Source organism: Somniosus microcephalus, chromosome 9 (genome assembly GCF_052327205.1).
Source record: "Somniosus microcephalus isolate GS21.2 chromosome 9, FLI_Smic_1.0, whole genome shotgun sequence".
Taxonomy (NCBI): Eukaryota; Metazoa; Chordata; class Chondrichthyes; order Squaliformes; family Somniosidae; genus Somniosus; species Somniosus microcephalus.
In genome coordinates, this window is record NC_140995.1 from 92,311,588 (window position 1) to 92,330,697 (window position 19,110).

General features: G+C 41.8%; 1 protein-coding gene across 3 annotated transcripts in view; it reads left to right on the forward strand.

The window, feature by feature from the left end:
• matn3a (matrilin 3a) overlaps positions 1–18,227 on the forward strand; it is a 40,580-nt gene extending 22,353 nt beyond the window's left edge. For 2 of the 3 annotated variants that reach the window (XM_085996854.1, XM_085996857.1), the window contains exons 3-7: positions 5,683–5,805; positions 6,710–6,832; positions 8,509–8,631; positions 11,574–11,696; positions 17,974–18,226. In XM_085996854.1, the coding sequence (XP_085852980.1) occupies positions 5,683–5,805; positions 6,710–6,832; positions 8,509–8,631; positions 11,574–11,696; positions 17,974–18,188 (707 nt within the window). In that variant the 3' untranslated portion in view covers positions 18,189–18,226. Of the gene's footprint in view, positions 1–5,682; positions 5,806–6,709; positions 6,833–8,508; positions 8,632–11,573; positions 11,697–17,973 lie in introns of all 3 variants that reach the window. The other variant, XM_085996856.1, reaches the window with a different exon arrangement.
• The last annotated feature ends 883 nt before the right edge of the window (positions 18,228–19,110 follow it).

Sequence of the window (19,110 nt, forward strand, 5' to 3'; positions counted from 1 at the left end):
GTAGGTGCCTTTCCAATGGAGCCACAACGTTGTGGAAGCACCTGTCCACACTGGCCCCCAGAGCCAAGGTGACAGCCAATTTAGCTGATCACTCACTCCATGTTGGACAGAATGGTCTCCATTCTGTGTGCGAAGCCCCAACACAAGTTGGAGCTGGACGCCTCCATGCTTTAAGCCATTGCATACCTGCTCGCTGACAAGCTTCCCAGCACCCCTAGCATTTTCTGTTGTATGCCCAAACCATTCTTCGGTAGCCTAGGCCCTTAAAGTCAGCATCTGAGTCCGCTGCAGCAGAGCTGATATGCAATCTTGCACTCCAGCGAGCTTCCACCTGTGGTGTCCTATCCCCCTGCCTTAGATCCTGCACTCTTGTGAATCACCATGTTAAGACCCCTCCTCTAGCCTATCCTCTAAAGTACACGTGGTACCAATCTCTGAGCTGGTGCTTGCGAGGGTCAGAGCGAATGACGCTGCATCTTTAGGAAGGCTGGCCTCCTCTTTCTGAAGTGCACAGGGGCATCAACATTTTCAGGACCTAAAATGAAGGAAAGTGTCAAGGCTTAGCTTTTGGTGTGAAGGAGAGTAGAGAGAGAGATGGGTGGCTGCTGAAAGCAGCTGCAGTTTGTCATGTAGAGTGTGTGGGTGAGATAGAAGTAAAAAAGGAAAAGAGGATAAGGTGTGAAGAAACCCTGCATGACGTCTCCTCCTATGAGGAAGTGAGGGTTGCAATAGTATTGAGAGTAGGAGGTGCAGAGTGTGTGAGGAGAAGGAGGTTCAGTGCAGTGATTGCAGGGCAGTGAAAGGAAGCAGTATTGAGAGCAGTGAAACTGCGGGTGGTGGAGGTGTGAGCAGAGAATAATTGAGGTGAGAGGTAAGATTCTTGACAACTCCAATGAGATCATTTAACTTTGTCCTGCTTTGCAAACATGTCCTGGAAGCTGGCATTATCCTGCTCTGCAACCGCTTTCCACCGTTGGTGGAGGTGTTGCCTGGAGGGCTTTCTGCCTCACCCCGGGAGATGATGATGGGATGGGCAGGTTCTTCCTCGTCCTCCCCACGGCCTGGACCAGGGCCATCAAAGTGTCATCAGGGAATCTGGGGGTACAATCTGCAGGTCTTGCAGCCATTTGTCTCCTTACAAATTTTCCCTGTTGCCTGCAGCCAGAGTGCACCTCCCCTTTAAGAGGTGCTGGCTGCCTCTAACTGGCACCAGTAAAGCCTGATTTCCTGCCCCCCCCCCCAAACAGGCGGCAGCCAATGAATAATGCAGGTAGCACTATTATTACTCGTGAAGTAAAGCTGGCACATATCATCTATTATAATAATTTGCAATAGTTGAATGCATGCTAACAGGCAAATTAGGGACTTCAGTTATATGGAGAGATTAGAGAAGCTGGGATTGTTCTCTTCAGAGCGGAGAAGGTTAAGATGAGATTTAATATAGGTGCTCAAAACTATGAACAGTTTTAAGAGAGTAAATAAGGAAAAACTGTTTCTGCTGGCAGGAGGGCTGGTAACCAGAGGACACAGACTTAAGATAATTGTTAAAAGAACCAGGGGAGATGAGGAGAATTTTTTTTACACATCGAGTTTTTATGATCTGGAATATATTCCCAGAAAGGGTGGTGGAAGAACATTCAATAGTAATTTTCAAAAGGCAATTGGATAAATACTTGAAACGGAAAAAAGTTACAGGTCTATGGGAAAAGAGCAGGGGAGTAGGACTAATTGGATAGCTCTTTCAAAGAGCCAGCACAGTCACAATAGGCCGAATGGCCTCCTTCTGTGCTATATCATTCTATTATTCTGTGATTACTTAATGTCTGACAGCAGATATACCAATTCAGAATTGCTTGCTGAAAGTTAAGCAATGAATAAATACTGTGCAGTTTATTACTGTGAACTGGTATGCACTGGGTCAATAAGTACCTTGTGAAAACCTTGTTTAAACTAAAATAGCAGGGGGTTGGGAACCTGAACAGGGGGACAGAGGAAAGGGAAACAAGGATAAAAGCAAAAGATAGGAAGGAGAAAAACAAAAGTGGCAGTCAGAGAAATCAACGGTTTAAATCAAACATGGCCACAGTAAATAATAATTCTAATAGGTCTAAGAGCATTAAAAAAACAAGCCTGAAGACTTTGTGTCTTAATGCAAGGAGCATTCGGAATAAGGTGGGTGAATTAGCTGCACAAATAGAGGTAAACGAATACGATTTGATTGGGATTACGGAAACATGGCTCCAGGGTGGCCAAGGCTGGGAACTCAACATCCAGGGGTATTCAATATTCAGGAAAGATAGGCAAAAAGGAAAGGGAGGTGGGGAAGCATTGCTGGTTAAAGAAGGGATTAACACACCTGTAAGGAAGGATATTAGCTCTGATGATGTGGAATCTGTATGGGTAGAACTGAGAAATACCAAGGGGCAGAAAATGTTAGTGGGAGTGGTATATAGACCTCCAAACAGTAATGCGGAGGCTGGGGATGGCATTAAAAGGGAAATTAGAGAAGCGTGCAATAAAGGCACAGCAGTCATCATGGGTGACTTTAATCTACATATAGATTGGGCTAACCAAATTAGTAACAATACTGTGGAGGAGGAATTCCTGGAGTGTTTACAGGATGGTTTCCTGGACCAATATGTCGAGGAACCAACCAGAGATCAGGCCATCTTAGACTGGGTATTATGTAATGAGAAAGAATTAATTAGCAATCTTGTTGTACGAGGCCCCGTGGGTCGGAGCGATCATAATATGATAGAATTCTTCATTAAGATGGAGAATGAAGTAGTTGACTCAGAGACTAGGGTCCTGAATTTAAATAAATGAAACTATGATGATCTGAGGTGCGAGTTGGGTAGGATTGATTGGGGAATGTCACTCAAAGGGTTGATGGTGGATAGGCAATGGCAAGCATTCAAAGACTGCATGGATGAACTACAGAAATTGTTCATCCCAGTTTGGCATAAAAATAAAACAAAAAAGGTGACTCAACCGTGGCTAACAAGGGAAATTAGGGATAGCATAAGATCCAAGGAGAGGACATATAAATTGGCCAGAAAAAGCAGTAAACCTGAGGATTGGGAGCAATTTAGGATTCAACGAAGGAGGACAAAGTAATTAATTAAGAAGGGGAAAATAGAATATGAGAGTAAGCTTGCGAGGAACATAAAAACTGACTGTAAAATCTTTTATAGATATGTGAAGAGAAAAAGATTGGTGAAGTCAAGCGTAGGTCCCTTGCAGTCAGAATCAGGGGAATTTATAATGGGTAACAAAGAAATGGTGGACCAATTAAATACATATTTTGGTTCTGTCTTGACAAAGGAGGACACAAATAACCTCCCAGAGATGTCGGGGAAGGTAGGGTCTGATGAAGGGGAGGAACTGAAAGAAATCAGTATTTGTAAGGAAATGGTGTTAAGGAAATTGATGGGACTGAAGGCCGATAAATCCCCAGGGCCTGATAATCTACATCCTAGGGTACTTAAGGAAGTGGCCCTAGAAATAGTAAGTGCATTGCTGGTCATCTTTCAAAATTCTATAGACTCTGGAACAGTTTCCATGGATTGGAGGATAGCTAATGTAACCCCACGATTTAAAAAAGGTGGTAGGGAGAAAACGGGGAATTACAGACTGGTAAGCCTGACATCGGTAGTGGGGAAAATGCTAGAGTCCATTATAAAGGATGTAATAGCTGAGCACTTGGAAAACAGTGACAGGATCGGACAAAGTCAACATGGATTTACAAAAGGTAAATCGTGCTTGACTAATCTACTGGAATTTTTTGAGGATGTAACTGCTAAAATAGATAAGGGAGAACCAGTGGATGTGGTATATTTGGACTTTCAGAAGGCTTTCGATAAGGTCCCACATAAGAGGTTAGCATGTAAAGTTAAGGCACATGGGATTGGGGGCAAGGTATTGACTTGGATAGAAAACTGGTTGGCAGACAGAAAGCAAAGAGTTGGAATAAACGGGTCTTTTTCCGAGTGGCAGGCAGTGACTAGTAGGGTACCGCAAGGATCGGTCCTTGGATCCCAGCTATTCACAATATCTATTAATGATCTAGACGAGGGAACTAGATGTAATATCTCCAAATTTGCAGACGACACAAAGCTGGGTAGGTGTGTGTGCTGTGAGGAGGATGCTGAGCAACTCCAGGATGATTTGGACAGGTTGGGTGATTGGGCAGAAGCATGGCAGATGCAATATAATGTGCATAAATGTGAGGTTATCCACTTTGGTGGCAAAAACAGGAAGGCAGATTATTATCTGAATGGCAATAGATTGGGCGATGGGGAAGTGCAACGAGACCTGGGTGTCCTTGTGCACCAGTCGCTGAAGGTAAGCATGCAGGTGCAGCAGGCGGTTAAGAAGGCAAATGGTATGTTGGCCTTCATAGCGAGAGGTTTTGAGTACAGGAACAAGGATGTCTTGCTGCAGTTGTACAGGGCCTTGGTGAGACCAGATCTTGAGTATTGTGTGCAGTTTTAGTCGCCTTATCTGTGGAAGGATGTTCTTGCCATGGAAGGAGTTCAGCGAAGATTCACCAGGCTGATACCTGGGATGGCAGGTATGACATATGAGGAGAGATTGGGTCGATTGGGCTTGTACTCGCTGGAGTTTAGAAGAATGAGAGGGGATCTCATTGAAACTTATAAAATTCTGACAGGACTGGACAGACTAGATGCAGGAAGGATGTTCCCGATGGTCGGGCAATCCAGAACCAGGGGTCACAGCCTAAGGATAAAGGGTATGCCATTTAGGACAGAAATGAGGAGGAATTTCTTCACCCAGAGAGTGGTGAACCTGTGGAATTCTCTACCACAGGAGGCAGTAGAGGCCAATTCATTAAATATATTCAAGAAGGAGTTAGATATATTTCTTAAGGCTAAAGGGATCAAGGGGTATGGGGAGAAAACAGGGACCGGGTGCTGAATTTGGATGATCAGCCATGATCGCATTGAATGGCGGAGCAGGCCCGAGGGGCCGAATGGCCTACTCCTGCTCCTATCTTCTATGTTTCTATGTGAATAAGCATACTGAACATGATCACATTCTAATTAATATCTATAGTCATCACATGTATCAATGAAACTTATAATGATAATTTAGAAAATACTCTTCAAAACAACAAAAAAGGGAGAAAGAATAAAGATCAAATTATAGATCATTAAAATGTAACCTCTGAATAATCTTGCCAAGATTGAATGGAGAGAAAATAACTAAATGAAAACTCACATATCCCACAATAGCATCAACATTTTGTTTTTTTGTTGTGCCTAAGTATCTGTAAATCATGAAAAGCCTTTTGCTAAAAATGTGTTGAATGGATGGCCCAAACAAGGAAAATGTGGTGAGCACACTTTATTGCTTATTTTTTAACAGATTATTTATTTATACTTATCAAATAAATGGTGCCTACAGGTACCATGGTTCAAATACGCAGTGATAGATTAACGAATTGTATCAAACAGCCAAGGTTAAAATATTAACTACATAAGGTTAAGGCTTATTAGGATGGGCCACTTAACACTGGAGAGTAAAAACCATTTTCATAGGCTACTTTTATTGTTGATACACAAATAAGAAACTAAGATGCACCATTTGTGTTCTTAATACTTCTTTTATTTTCACCTAATGTTGGTGTAAAAACATTTTTAAAAAAAATACTTGTTTCAGGTGTGGATATGTGCGCCATTGGAAACCATGACTGTGAGCAAATTTGCGTGAGCACTACAACAGCCTATTACTGCAAGTGCCGTCCAGGTTTTGTATTGAACGAGGACCAGAAAACATGCTCACGTAAGCCACTTACCACTAAGTGTTTGCCATGTCATGATGGACATGAGTTGTTCTGCAAGGTCACAGTTGGTTGCAGGTGGTATGAGCCTGATATAATCATCATACATTCTTTCTCTGATATTTTGTTATCGAGGCAACTCTCACTATCCTCTGCAGCCGTTCACATTTATTCTTGTATTGACTTTTGCTGTTCCTCTCATTGTTTATGTTGAAAAGCAATTAAATTGATTCATAAAAATATTAATAAATCACTCATATGTATGTAATTGCATATTTAGGATTTTTTCCTTCAATAGAACATCTCAGTGAAAGTCTCTTAATTTAATTTCAGTGCATGGGAGGAAATAGTGAAAACAATACTTCAAAACTAAAATAAGCATCTGAAGTTCACATTCCAACACAATACACATATTCAACAATAACAACTTGCATTTATATAGCGCCTTTAATGTAGTAATACGCCCCAAGGCACTTCACAGGAGCGTTACCAAAAAACATTTGACACCGAGCCACATAAGGAGATATTAGGAATGGTGAGCATAAGCTTGGTCAAAGAGGTAGGTTTTAAGGAGCGTTTTAAAGGAGGAGAGAGAGGTAGAGAGCTACATTTAACTCTAGTCAAACATGACATGGTTGATTCTTAATGCCCTCTGATGTGGCCGAGCGAGCAACTCAGTTGTACAAATAATCTCTAAGAAGGCCCATCACCACCTTCTCAGGGCACTAATTGCAGCTTGGCTTACATTACCCACATAAAATATTTTAAATAAAACATTCTTTGTGGGCAATGGTAACATTTAGTTTGTGATTATTGCCACCATTAAAATACAGCAATGAAGTTTAGGTTGTTTTTCTTCATCAGTTGTTATGGATAAGATACATTCAGTTTAATGAAATGTTTCAGGTGTGGATATGTGCGCCATTGGAAACCATGACTGTGAGCAAATATGCGTGAACTCTACAACAGGCCAGTACTGCAAGTGCCGTCCAGGTTTTATATTGAACGAGGACGAGAAAACCTGCTCAAGTAAGCCACTTACCACTAGGGGTTTGCCGTGTTGTGATGGACATGGGTTGTTCTGTGAGGTCATAGTTGGTTGCAGGTGGTTTGAGCCTGAAAATTGCCTTTGTCTTTATGATATGAAAAATAATCATCATCCATTCTTTCTCTCTTATACAGCTCTTGGGATGATTTTGTCTCCTTTTTTGTTCTCACACTGTGAGTGTAGAAACTGATAATTGTTCCATTTGCTGATAGGTTGAATGGATTGCCCAAAGAAGGAAACTATTTTTAGATACTTCCTGTAAGTTATTTGATGTTCTGACATAGGGAAAAGCCAAGAAGTATAAAGCATTAAGTTTGCATTCACACCAATACAGAAAATACAAGAGATCTCATTCTCCCATTCAGGCCATCAGAATGGCTCATTTGATGTTTTATGGATGTGGAGACAGTAGGGAAAATAAAAATGGTTTGAGTGTGTCCTTTACATGGACCAAAAGAGGGTGAGTGAGATGGGTTAAATGTTCATTCTTCTCATTTCTACCTTCCTGTGATAATATAGTTGATAATACACAAGGTTCTGGCTCAATGGTTATAGATTTATTTTGTTGTCTTTCTCTTTATGCAACTTTTATTTTGCTAACGTGTTCTCTATCCAAACTTCTGCAGGCCAATCCACTCAACACCCCCGCCAAATACTAACAAAGTCAACAAATCCATGTTTTCTGAATTAATGCATCAGTCCTAATATTGAAATCTACAGATTCAGGGATTGGAAGTAAATACTGGAACTGCTGTTGTGATTTCTAATAAAACGAGTTTCTTCAGTTTATAATTCAATACAACATTCCTGATAAAGGGGTGACTGTCCATAAGTTTCAGAACACATTCCCTTTGATATTTTGTAATCGAGAGAACTCTCACTATCCTCTGCAGCCTTTCACATTTATTCTTTTATTGACTTTTGCTGTTCTACTCATTGTTAATGTTGAAAAGCAATTAAATTGATTCATAAAAATGTTAATAAATCACTCATAGGTATGTAATTGCATATTTAGGGTATTTTCCTTCAATAGAACATCTCAGTGAAAGTCTCCTAATTTCACTTCAGTGCATGGGAGGAAATAGTGAAAACAATACTTCAAAATGGAAATAAGCATCTCTGAGAGACATTATGAAGTTCACATTCCAACACGATACTCATATTCAACAATAACAACAACTTGCAGTTATATAGTGCCTTTAACATAGTAATACATCCCAAGGCACTTCACAGGAGCGTTATCAAACAGAATTTGACACCGAGCCACATAAGGAGATATTAGGAATGGTGACCAAAATCTTGGTCAAAGAGGTAGGTTTTAAGGAGCGTTTTAAAGGAGGAGAGAGAGGTAGAGAGCTACATTTAACTCTAGTCAAACACGACATGGTTGATTCTTAATGCCTTCTGATGTGGCCGAGTGAGCAACTCAATTGCACAAATAATCTTTAAGAAGGCCCACCACCACCTTCTCAGGGCACTAATTGCAACTTTGCTCACATTACCCACATGAACTATTTTTAATAAAACATTTTATGTGGGGATGTTAACATTTAGTTTGTGATTATTGCCACCATTAAAATACAGCAATGAATTTTTGGTTGTTTTTCTTCATCAATTTTTATTGATAAGATATATTCAATTTAATGAAATGTTTCAGGTGTGGATATGTGCGCCATTGGAAACCATGACTGTGAGCAAATATGCGTGAACTCTACAACAGGCTATTACTGCAAGTGCCGTCCAGGTTTTATACTGAACGAGGACGAGAAAACCTGCTCAAGTAAGCCACTTACCTTTAGGGGTTTGCCGTGTTGTGATAGACATGGGTTGTTCTGTGAGGTCATAGTTGGTTGCAAGTGGTATGAGCTGGAAAATTGCCTTTGTCTTTATGATATGAAAAATAATCATCATATGTTCTTTCTCTCTTATACAGCTCTTGGGATGATTTTATCTCCTTTTTGTTCTCACACTGTGGGCTGGATTTTTCCAACCTTGGCGGGTCCTGGGCGGGCGGCGTCCGTGGTGTGTGGGGACCCCACATCTGTCTTGATCCCGGCCTCCAACAAGATTTTCCGTTGATGGGGCTTGTTACGCCTGCCCTGCGAGGTTCCCGGCCAATTAATAGGAAGTGGGTCTGATGATGTCATTTGATGCCACGTCACCAGCTGGTTTCCTTAAAGGGAGCACGGCCACGTTCATTTTGACATTTGTGCTGTCAGTGTTCTACAGCATTGAAGTGCTGCAAACACTTACAAGCACTGCATAAAGGTGCACAGCTGCACCCAGGCTCTCCCATGACTCCCTCCATATGATTATGGAGGGAGTCACAGCACACAGGGAGGTTCCCTTCCCTTCCAATGGGCGGAAGAGACCTCCCCAGGAGAGCAACGCAGCCTGGTTGCACATTGCACAGGAGGGCTCAAGCAAGGATGTCATCAAGTGGATCTGGCTGCAGTGACACAAACCTTTCAATGATATCAGTAGATCATGAAACATTACTGCAAAGTCACACTCAGTCTCATCCTGCTGTGCCACTCATCACATCCTCATCACTCTGCCTTCCCTACCCTACTCCTGCACATCCTTACTCACACCAACTTACCTTGCACCTCCACCCATCCCTCTCTATCAACATTATCACTTCCCCATCTCACTCGCCAGCCCACACACTCACCCTCATCTTTGTCCAATCATACCAACTAACAACACACAAGGGTAGGTACTTGGGTGTTATCGCAAGGTTCATGTAAAGTTTCTGTTAATGTGTTGTCAAACATTGAAATCTTTATTTTCAACACTTTGCCTTCTTGGACAGATTTGTGTGCACCTTTGGAAGTGGCATGGTGAGTTGCAATGAATGGGGAGACATAATGGTACCCCCCCCCCCCCATGGTGATGAGTGTGAAAGAAAAGGCTTGGGCATTGTAGGGATGCTTTATGATGTTGGTGTGGGGTGGTGCCAACCTGGTGCATCATGTGGCAACCAGGGTGTACAGCATGAAGTGAAGTAAATCAGTGGCCATGATGAGGCCATCCCTGGCCTCCCGTGCAGCAATGTGCTTGGGTGCTGATGCCCTGTGCTTGGGTGCTGATGCCCTGTGTCCTGTGCAGCACCAGGTGATTGCGGAGAAGGTTGGTGCTATTGTTGGTGCTGCTGGTGTGCCTGGTGATGTTGGTATTGGGGCTGATCATGGTGGGATTCTGAGGACCAAGGTGAGATTTTTTCAAGGGCACCAATGCTGGAATAGATGGCAGCTGAAGCTGAGATGACAGAAGCGATCTGTCAATGGTGAGAGAGCTTGCTCCAAGGAGGTGACACTGGATAGAGAGTTCACTTCAAACCTCCATATTCCAAATCCTGAAGGCTCCAGCCTCTAAGATTGAAAGTGAACAGCTGTGAAATGGTAGCTTTTATACCACTTTTGCAGCTGTCAACTATTCACAGCAATGCAGAGTCATTGAGAACCTGACACACTTACCTGACGTGATCCCTGAGCGCCGGGAACCTCGTAAAAAACATGGAAAAATCATTAGGACATGGTAAAATGCTGCTTAAATACCTTTAAGCAGCTTCTTAAGTATCATTGCCTGACCTACCGCTTAATGCCAGGTCTGCAAACCGCAGGCAGAGCCAATACTTGGGAAATTAACAAGGAGGCAGGTTCAGAGTGGACTTCCGCCCTGCTGTCAATCAGTGCCACTTTGACAGCGGACCCACCTCTGAACCTGCCCTCTGAGAGCCAGCAAAATTCAGCCCTGTGAGTGTAGATATTGATAATTGTTCAATTTGCGGAAACATTATACACTAAAAATATGATGAATGGATTGTCCAAAGAAGGAAAATGTATTTTTAGATACTTCCTGTAAGTTATTTGATGTTCCGACATAGAGAAATGTCAAAAAGTATAAAAAATTAGGTTTGCTTTCACACCAATACAGAACATACAACAGATCCCATTCTACCAATATGGCCATTACAATGGCTTCTTTGGTGTTTAATGGATGTGGAGACAATAGGGAAGATAAAAATGGTTTGAGTGTGTCCTTTACATGGCCCGATTCATAAAATTGTTAATAAGTCACTCATACGTACGTAATTCCATAAGTAGGGTATTTTCCTTCAATGTAACATCTCAGTGAAAATCTCCTAATTTCACTTCAGTGCATGGGAGGAAATAGTGAAAACAATACTTCAAAATGGAACTAAGCATCTCTGAGAGACATTATGAAGTTCACATATCCAGCACAATACCCATATTCAACAACAACAACAACTTGCATTTATATAGCACCTTTAACGTAATAAGATGTACCAAGACACTTCATAGGAGCGTTATCAACCAAAATTTGACACCGAGCCACATAAGGAGATAATAGGATAGGGCACTAATGAGTGCTTTAAAGGAGGAGAGGTAGAGAGCTACATTTAACTCTGGTCAAAACACTACGTGGTTAATTCTTAATGCCCTCTGATGTGGCTTAGTGAGCAATTCAATTGTACAAATAATCTCTAAGAAGGCCCACCACCACCTTCTCAGGGCACTAATTGCAGCTTTGGTCACATTGCCTATCTAAAATATTTTTAATAAAACATTTTAAGTGGGCGATGTTAACATTTTGTTTGTGATTATTGCCACCATTAAATACAGCAATGAATTTTAGGCTGTTTTTCTTCATCAGTTGTTATGGATAAGATACATTCAGTTTAATGAAATGTTTCAGGTGTGGATATGTGTGCCATTGGAAGCCATGACTGTGAGCAAATATGCGTGAGCACTACAACAGGCTATTATTGCAGGTGCCACACAGGTTTTCTGTTGAATGAGGACCAGAAAACTTGCGCAAGTAAGCCACTTACAACTAAAAAAGTTGACACCGAGATCATTTTTTTCAGGAATAAAAATACATGTTATGGGTATGGAAACATCAGTATTGCTGAAGAGATAGCTTCTAACCTGGTTGAAACATAGAAACATAGAAGATAGGAGCAGGAGTAGGCCATTCGGCCCCTTGAGCCTGCTCCGCCATTCAATGCAATCATGGCTGATCATCCAAATTCAGTACCCTGTCCCTGCTTTCTCCCCATATCCTTTGATCCCTTTAGCCTTAAGAAATATATCCAACTCCTTCTTGAATATATTTAATGAATTGGCCTCTACTGCCTTCTGTGGTAGAGCATTCCACAGGTTCCCCACTCTCTGGGTGAAGAAATTCCTCCTCATCTCTGTCCTAAATGGCTTACCCCTTATCCTTAGACTGTACCTGGGCAGGGCCGGGACCGATGTCCCAGGGGGAGTGTTTGCTAATGCTCTGGGGGAGGGTTTAAACTAAAATGGCAGGGGGTTGGGAACCTGACCGGGGGAACAGAGGAAAGGGAAACAAGGATAAAAGCAAAAGCCAGGAAGGAGAAAAACAAAAGTGACAGGCAGAGAAATCAAGGGTTTAAATCAAACATGGCCACAGTAAATAATAATTCTAAAAGATCTAAGAGCATTAAAAAAAACAAGCCTGAAGGCTTTGTGTCTTAATGCGAGGAGCATTCGTAATAAGGTGGATGAATTAGCTGTGCAAATAGAGGTAAACGAATATGATATGATTGGGATTACGGAAACATGGCTCCAGGGTGGCCAAGGCTGGGAAATCAACATCCAGGGGTATTCAATATTCAGGAAAGATAGGCAGAAAGGAAAAGGAGGTGGGGTAGCATTGCTGGTTAAAGAGGGGATTAACACAATTGAAAGGAAGGATATTAGCTCTGATGATGTGGAATCTGTATGGGTAGAACTGAGAAATACCAAGGGGCAGAAAACGTTAGTGGGAGTGGTGTATAGACCTCCAAACAGTAATGCGGAGGTCGGGGATGGCATTAAACGGGAAATTAGAGAAGCGTGTAATAAGGGCACAGCAGTTATCATGGGTGACTTTAATCTACATATAGATTGGGCTAACCAAATCAGTAACAATACTGTGGAGGAGGAATTCCTGGAGTGTATACGCGATGGTTTCCTGGACCAACATGTCGAGGAACCAACTAGAGATCAGGCCATCTTAGACTGGGTATTATGTAATGAGAAAGGATTAATTAGCAATCTTCTTGTGCAAGGCCCCTTGGGTCGGAGCGATCATAATATATGATCGAATTCTTCATTAAGATGGAGAGTGAAATAGTTGACTCAGAGACTAGGGTCCTGAATTTAAATAAAGGAGACTACGATGGTATGAGGTGCGAGTTGGGTAGGATTGATTGGGGAATGTCACTCAAAGGGTTGACGGTAGATGGGCAATGGCAAACATTCAAAGATCACATGGATGGACTACAGAATTTGTTCATCCCAGTTTGGCATAAAAATAAAACAAAAAAGGTGACTCAACCATGGCTCACAAGGGAAATTAGGGATAGCATAAGATCCAAGGAGAGGACATATAATTTGGCCAGAAAAAGCAGAAATCCTGAGGATTGGGAACAGTTTAAGGATATTGGGTAAGCCATTTAGGACAGATGTAAGAAGTCACACAACACCAGGTTATAGTCCAACAGCTTTATTTGAAATCACAAGCTTTCGGAGCGCTGCTCCTTCTTCAGGTGAAGTGGAGAAATGCATAAAGACACAGCTTATATAGTCAGAGAATCATGTCAGATGTTTACAGGTAACCTTTCCAACTGCCATTTATCACACCTCGGCAGAGAGATAATCACAGCAGTCAAAGGTGTGAATGGTGTCCAAACAGGTCAGTCAGGGAAACATTACATCAAAGAACAATGAGGTGGGGTCACAAGGGGTCAAATATTGCAGATGCTGGGGTCTGTGTGAAAAACAAAAAAACAGACAAAAAAAATTTTTTTTGGCTGGAAATCACAGCAGGTCCGGCCGCATCTGTGTAGAGAGAACAAGCCAATGTCGACTCGAGTCTGGATGACCCTGCGTCAGGTAGGGTTACATGTAGCGTGACATGAACCCAAGATCTCTGTTGAGGCCGTCCTCATGGGTGCGGAACTTGGCTATCAGTTTCTGCTCGACGATTTTGCGTTGTCATGTGTCTCGAAGGCCGCCTAGGACAGAGATGAGGAGGAATTTCTTCACCCAGAGAGTGGTGAATCTGTGGGATTCTCTGCCAAAGTAGGCAGTAGAGGCCAATTCATTAAATATATTCAAGAAGGTGTTGGATATATTTCTTAAGGCTAAAGGGATCAAGGGACACGGAGAGAAGGCAGGAAGAGGGTACTGAATTTGGATGATCAGCCATGATCTGATTGAATGGCGGAGCAGGCTCGAGGGGCCGAATGGCCTACTCCTGCTCCTATGTTCTATGTTTCTGTGTTTCTATGTGACCCCTGGTTCTGGACTCCTCGATCATCGGGAACATCCTTCCTGCATCTAGTCTGTCCAATCCTGTTAGAATTTTATAAGTTTCAATGAGATCCCCTCTCAATCTTCTAAATTCCAGCGAGTAAAAGCCCAATCGACCCAATCTCTCCTCATACGTCATTCCTTCCATCCCAGATATCAGCCTGGTGAATCTTTGCTGAACTCCTTCCATGTGAAGAACATCCTTCCTCAGATAAGGTGACCAAAACTGCAAACAATACTCAAGATGTGGTCTCACCAAGGCCCTGTACAACTGCAGCAAGGCATCCTTGTTCCTGTACTCAAACCCTCTCGCTACGAAGGCCAACATACTATTTGCCTTCTTAACCGCCTGCTGCACCTGCATTCTTGCCTTCAGCGACTGGTACACAAGGACGCCCAGGTCTCGTTGCACTTCCCCTTCTCCCAATCTATTGCCATTCAGATAATAATCTGCCTTCTTGTTTTTGACACCAAAGTGGATAACCTCGCATTTATCCACATTATATTGCATCTGCCATGCTCCTGCCCAATCACCAAACCTGTCCAAATCATACAGGAGTTTCTCGGCATCCTCCTCACAGCACACACGCCCACCCAGCTTTGTGTCGTCTGCAAACTTGGAGATATTACATCTAGTTCCCTCGTCCAGATCATTAATATATATTGTGAATAGCTGGGGTCCAAGGACCGATCCCTGCAGTACCCCACTAGTCACTGCCTGCCACTCGGAAAAAGACCCATTTATTCCAACTCTTTGCTTTCTGTCTGCCAACCAGTTCTCTATCCAAGTCAGTACCTTGCCCCCAATCCCATGTGCCTCAACTTTACACGCTAATCTCTTATGCGTGACCTTATCAAAAGCCTTTTGAAAGTCCAAATACACCACATCCACTGGTTCTCCCTTATCTATTTTACCAGTTACATCCTCAAAAAATTCCAGTAGCTTAGTCAAGCACGATTTACCTTTTGAAACTCCATGTTGACTTTGTCTGATCCGGTCACTGTTTTCCAAGTGCTCTGCTATTACATCTTTTATAATGGACTCTAGCATTTTCCCCACTACTGATGTCAGGCTTACCGGTCTGTAATTCCCTGTTTTCTCTCTACCACCTTTTTTGAACAGTGGGGTAACATTAGCTACCCTCCAATCCATGGGTACTGTTCCAGAGTCTATCAGATTTTGGAAGATGACCAGCAATGCATCCACTATTTCTAGGGCCACTTCCTTAACTACCCTAGGATGTAGATTATCAGGCCCTGGGGATTTATTGGCCTTCAATCCTGTCAATTTCTCTAACACCATTTCCCTACAGATACTGATTTCTATCAGTTCCTCCCTTTCATTAGACCCTATGTTCCCTGACATCTCTGGGAGGTTATTTGTGTCCTCCTTTGTGAAGACAGAACCAAAGTATGTATTTAATTGGTCGGCCATTTCTTTGTTCCCCATTATAAATTCCCCTGATTCTGACTGCAAGGGACCTACGCTTGACTTCACCAATCTTTTTCGCTTCACATATCTATAAAAGCTTTTACAGTCAGTTTTTATGTTCCCTGCAAGCTTACTCTCATACTCTATTTTCCCCCTCTTTATTAATCCCTTTGTCCTCCTTTGTTGAATCCTAAACTGCTCCCAATCATCAGGTTTACTGCTTTTTCTGGCCAATTTATATGTCCTCTCCTTGGATCTTATGCTATCTCTAATTTCCCTTGTTAGCCACGGTTGAGTCACCTTTTTTGTTTTATTTTCATGCCAAACTGGGATGAACAAATTCTGTAGTTCATCCATGCGATCTTTGAATGTTTGCCATTGCCTATCCACCGTCAACCCTTTGAGTGACATTCCCCAATCAATCCTACCCAACTCACGCCTCATACCATCGTAGTTTCCTTTATTTAAATTGAGGACCCTAGTCTCTGAGTCAACTCCTTCACTCTCCATCTTAATGAAGAATTCTATCATATTATGATCACTCCGACCCAAGGGGCCTCACACAATAAGATTGCTAATTAATCCTTTCTCATTACATAATACCCAGTCTAAGATGGCCTGATCTCTAGTTGGTTCCTCGACATATTGGTCCAGGAAACCATCCCATATACACTCTAGGAATTCCTCCTCCACAGTATTGCTACTAATTTGGTTAGCTCAATCTATATGTAGATTAAAGTCACCCATGATAACTGCTGTGCCCTTATTGCACGCTTCTCTAATTTCCCTTTTAATGCCATCCCCGACCTCTGCATTATGGTTTGGAGGTCTATATACCACTCCCACTAATTTTTTCTGCCCCTTGGTATTTCTCAGTTCTACCCATACAGATTCCACATCATCAGAGCTAATATCCTTCCTTACAATTGTGTTAATCCCCTCTTTAACCAGCAATGCTACCCCACCTCCTTTTCCTTTCTGCCTATCTTTCCTGAATATTGAATACCCCTGGATGTTGATTTCCCAGCCTTGGCCACCCTGGAGCCATGTTTCCGTAATCCCAATCATATCATATTCGTTTACCTCTATTTGCGCAGCCAATTCATCCACCTTATTACGAATGCTCCTCGCATTAAGACACAAAGCCTTCAGGCTTTTTTGTTAATGCTCTTAGATCTTTTAGAATTATTATTTACTGTGGCCATGTTTGATTTAAACCCTTGATTTCTCTGTCTGCCACTTTTGTTTTTCTCCTTCCTGTCTTTTGCTTTTATCCTTGTTTCCCTTTCCTCTGTCTCCCCGCTCAGGTTCCTAACCCCCTGTCATTTTAGTTTAAACCCTCCCCCAGAGCATTAGCAAACACTCCCATGCAAGTGTGAAGCTCTTCTTGATTTCCAAAGGGATGTCCAATCTACTTTTCAATCACTGGCTAGCAGACATATCCTTTTAATACTTAATTTGTTATCTCCATCCAGATTACATGTTACAAAACCGTCCATTTTGTACTGGTCCCACCTCGCCCAGAACCGGTTCCAATATCCCAGGAATTTGAATCCCTCCCCCTTGAGAATCATATAGTTCACATTACTCATTTTAACGCAATCAAAATATTTTGCAGATAAATTAAATATTAAAATCTGCAGTGGTAAGAATAGAAAACAACAGCTTATTGTGCCACATTTATTGTTATATTTTTCAATGTATTGTTCAAATAAAATAAAAGGGTGAGATGCAAAAAATGATGCTGTGATCTGTTCTAGACTTGCTCCACTAATTGTCTGTTTCTCTAGTTAATGCATGAAGTAGATGCTTTTGTGATATTGCATGTTTATTCAAATATACAATACTTGTTTTTAGTTTTCCTTTAGAACACTTTTCCACAATATTACACATGCTATTATTTTACAAGATAATGAGCAATAGTTTCTTCTATCCTTGGTCATATTGCTATTTGGGTTAATGCTGGTGACAGATTGTTATTGTTTTGTTAATTTATTGGAAGGATGTTGATGTTGTGTCAACTAATCCTAATCTTGAGGTGGCACCCCTGGATTCTTTGATTGAATGGCACGTATCGCTTTAATTTTCCTGACACTTGCCTGTCTCACTTTTAAAATATTGTCATCATGCAGCATTTTATTGACCAGTTATGTATGAGTGAATCATGATTTTAATGAACACCATTTACTCTGGCATTCATGCATGGATCATTTTAATTTTAAAAATACTGAACTATTTGCTATCTCAGTTTACAGAAGCAGTTAAATTATTAGTCATTTACTGCAAATAAGACTGAATCTTAACCATGCCTATAATCACAGAATAGAATTTTACTTTGCAGAAGAAGCTCAGAGAAAACTCACTATTCAAGATCCATGCAAGTGTGAAGCTCTTCTCGATTTCCAAAGGGATGTCCAATCTACTTTTCAAACACTGGCTAGCAGACATATCCTTTTAATACTTAATTTGTTATCTCCATCCAGATTACATGTTACAGATTGGTTAATGGTTTTTGTAACTAATTTTCATTGGCTCCGTAAATCTATCAGATGCTAAAAACAGCTGTTGAAGAAATAGTAGAATATAATAAGATAAATGAAGAATTTTGTTTACTCGTTACTTTTATTATGCAGTACTACACAAACATTAGCTTTTTGAGCAGCCTGATAAATGTAGCAGAACACTGGACTCTCAGTAGGAGGATATTGCTAAAATTTGGCTGTCCTCAATGGATGAATTTAGCTGGTATTCATTCACATGGAGTATTTCATGGCAGTGGAGAAATTCAGCACTGATTCATATCCTCCCATATAAAGAATTGTTCTATTCTATGGAATGATACAGATGGGTATAGCTGGATTACATCTACTATCCCACTGTCATGTCTATAGGAAAGGATTAGAAAGATAGTAAAAAATTGGAATACATTGAAAGAAAAATTAAGTGTAATCTTCATAGTCTCTTTTTGTGTATGCCGTTATACCGTTTTGGATACTGTTGGGGGGGATGGCTTAACAGGGGAAGGCAGCAGCAGCCAACCTCCTGGCACCAGGGGTGGTTCTGCTGCACAGGACGGGAGGAAAAGAGGGGTGGAGCTATAGTAATAGGGGATTCTATTGTAAGGGGAATAGATAGGCGATATCCTTGAGTCCCTCTTCTCCCGCTGGGGGCATCCAAAGGCCATCACCACAGACAATGGCCCCCAAATGGTCTCTCCAGAACTCTCCTCTTACCTTGAGAGCAAGGGCATCCATCACATATGCACAGCGTACTACCACCCCGAGTCAAATGGGGGGGTGGAGCGTTTTAACCAGACACTGAAAAATGGCCTCAGAGCACACCTATCCCAAGGATGTCTCGGAGAAGCTGCAGAAAATTTTGGAAAGGTTGTGGTGGTGCATATAGGTACCTGTTGCGTTTGCAAAGATAATCCAGAGGCTGTATGCAGAGCTCAGTTCATGCTGCTTTTAATGGCTGA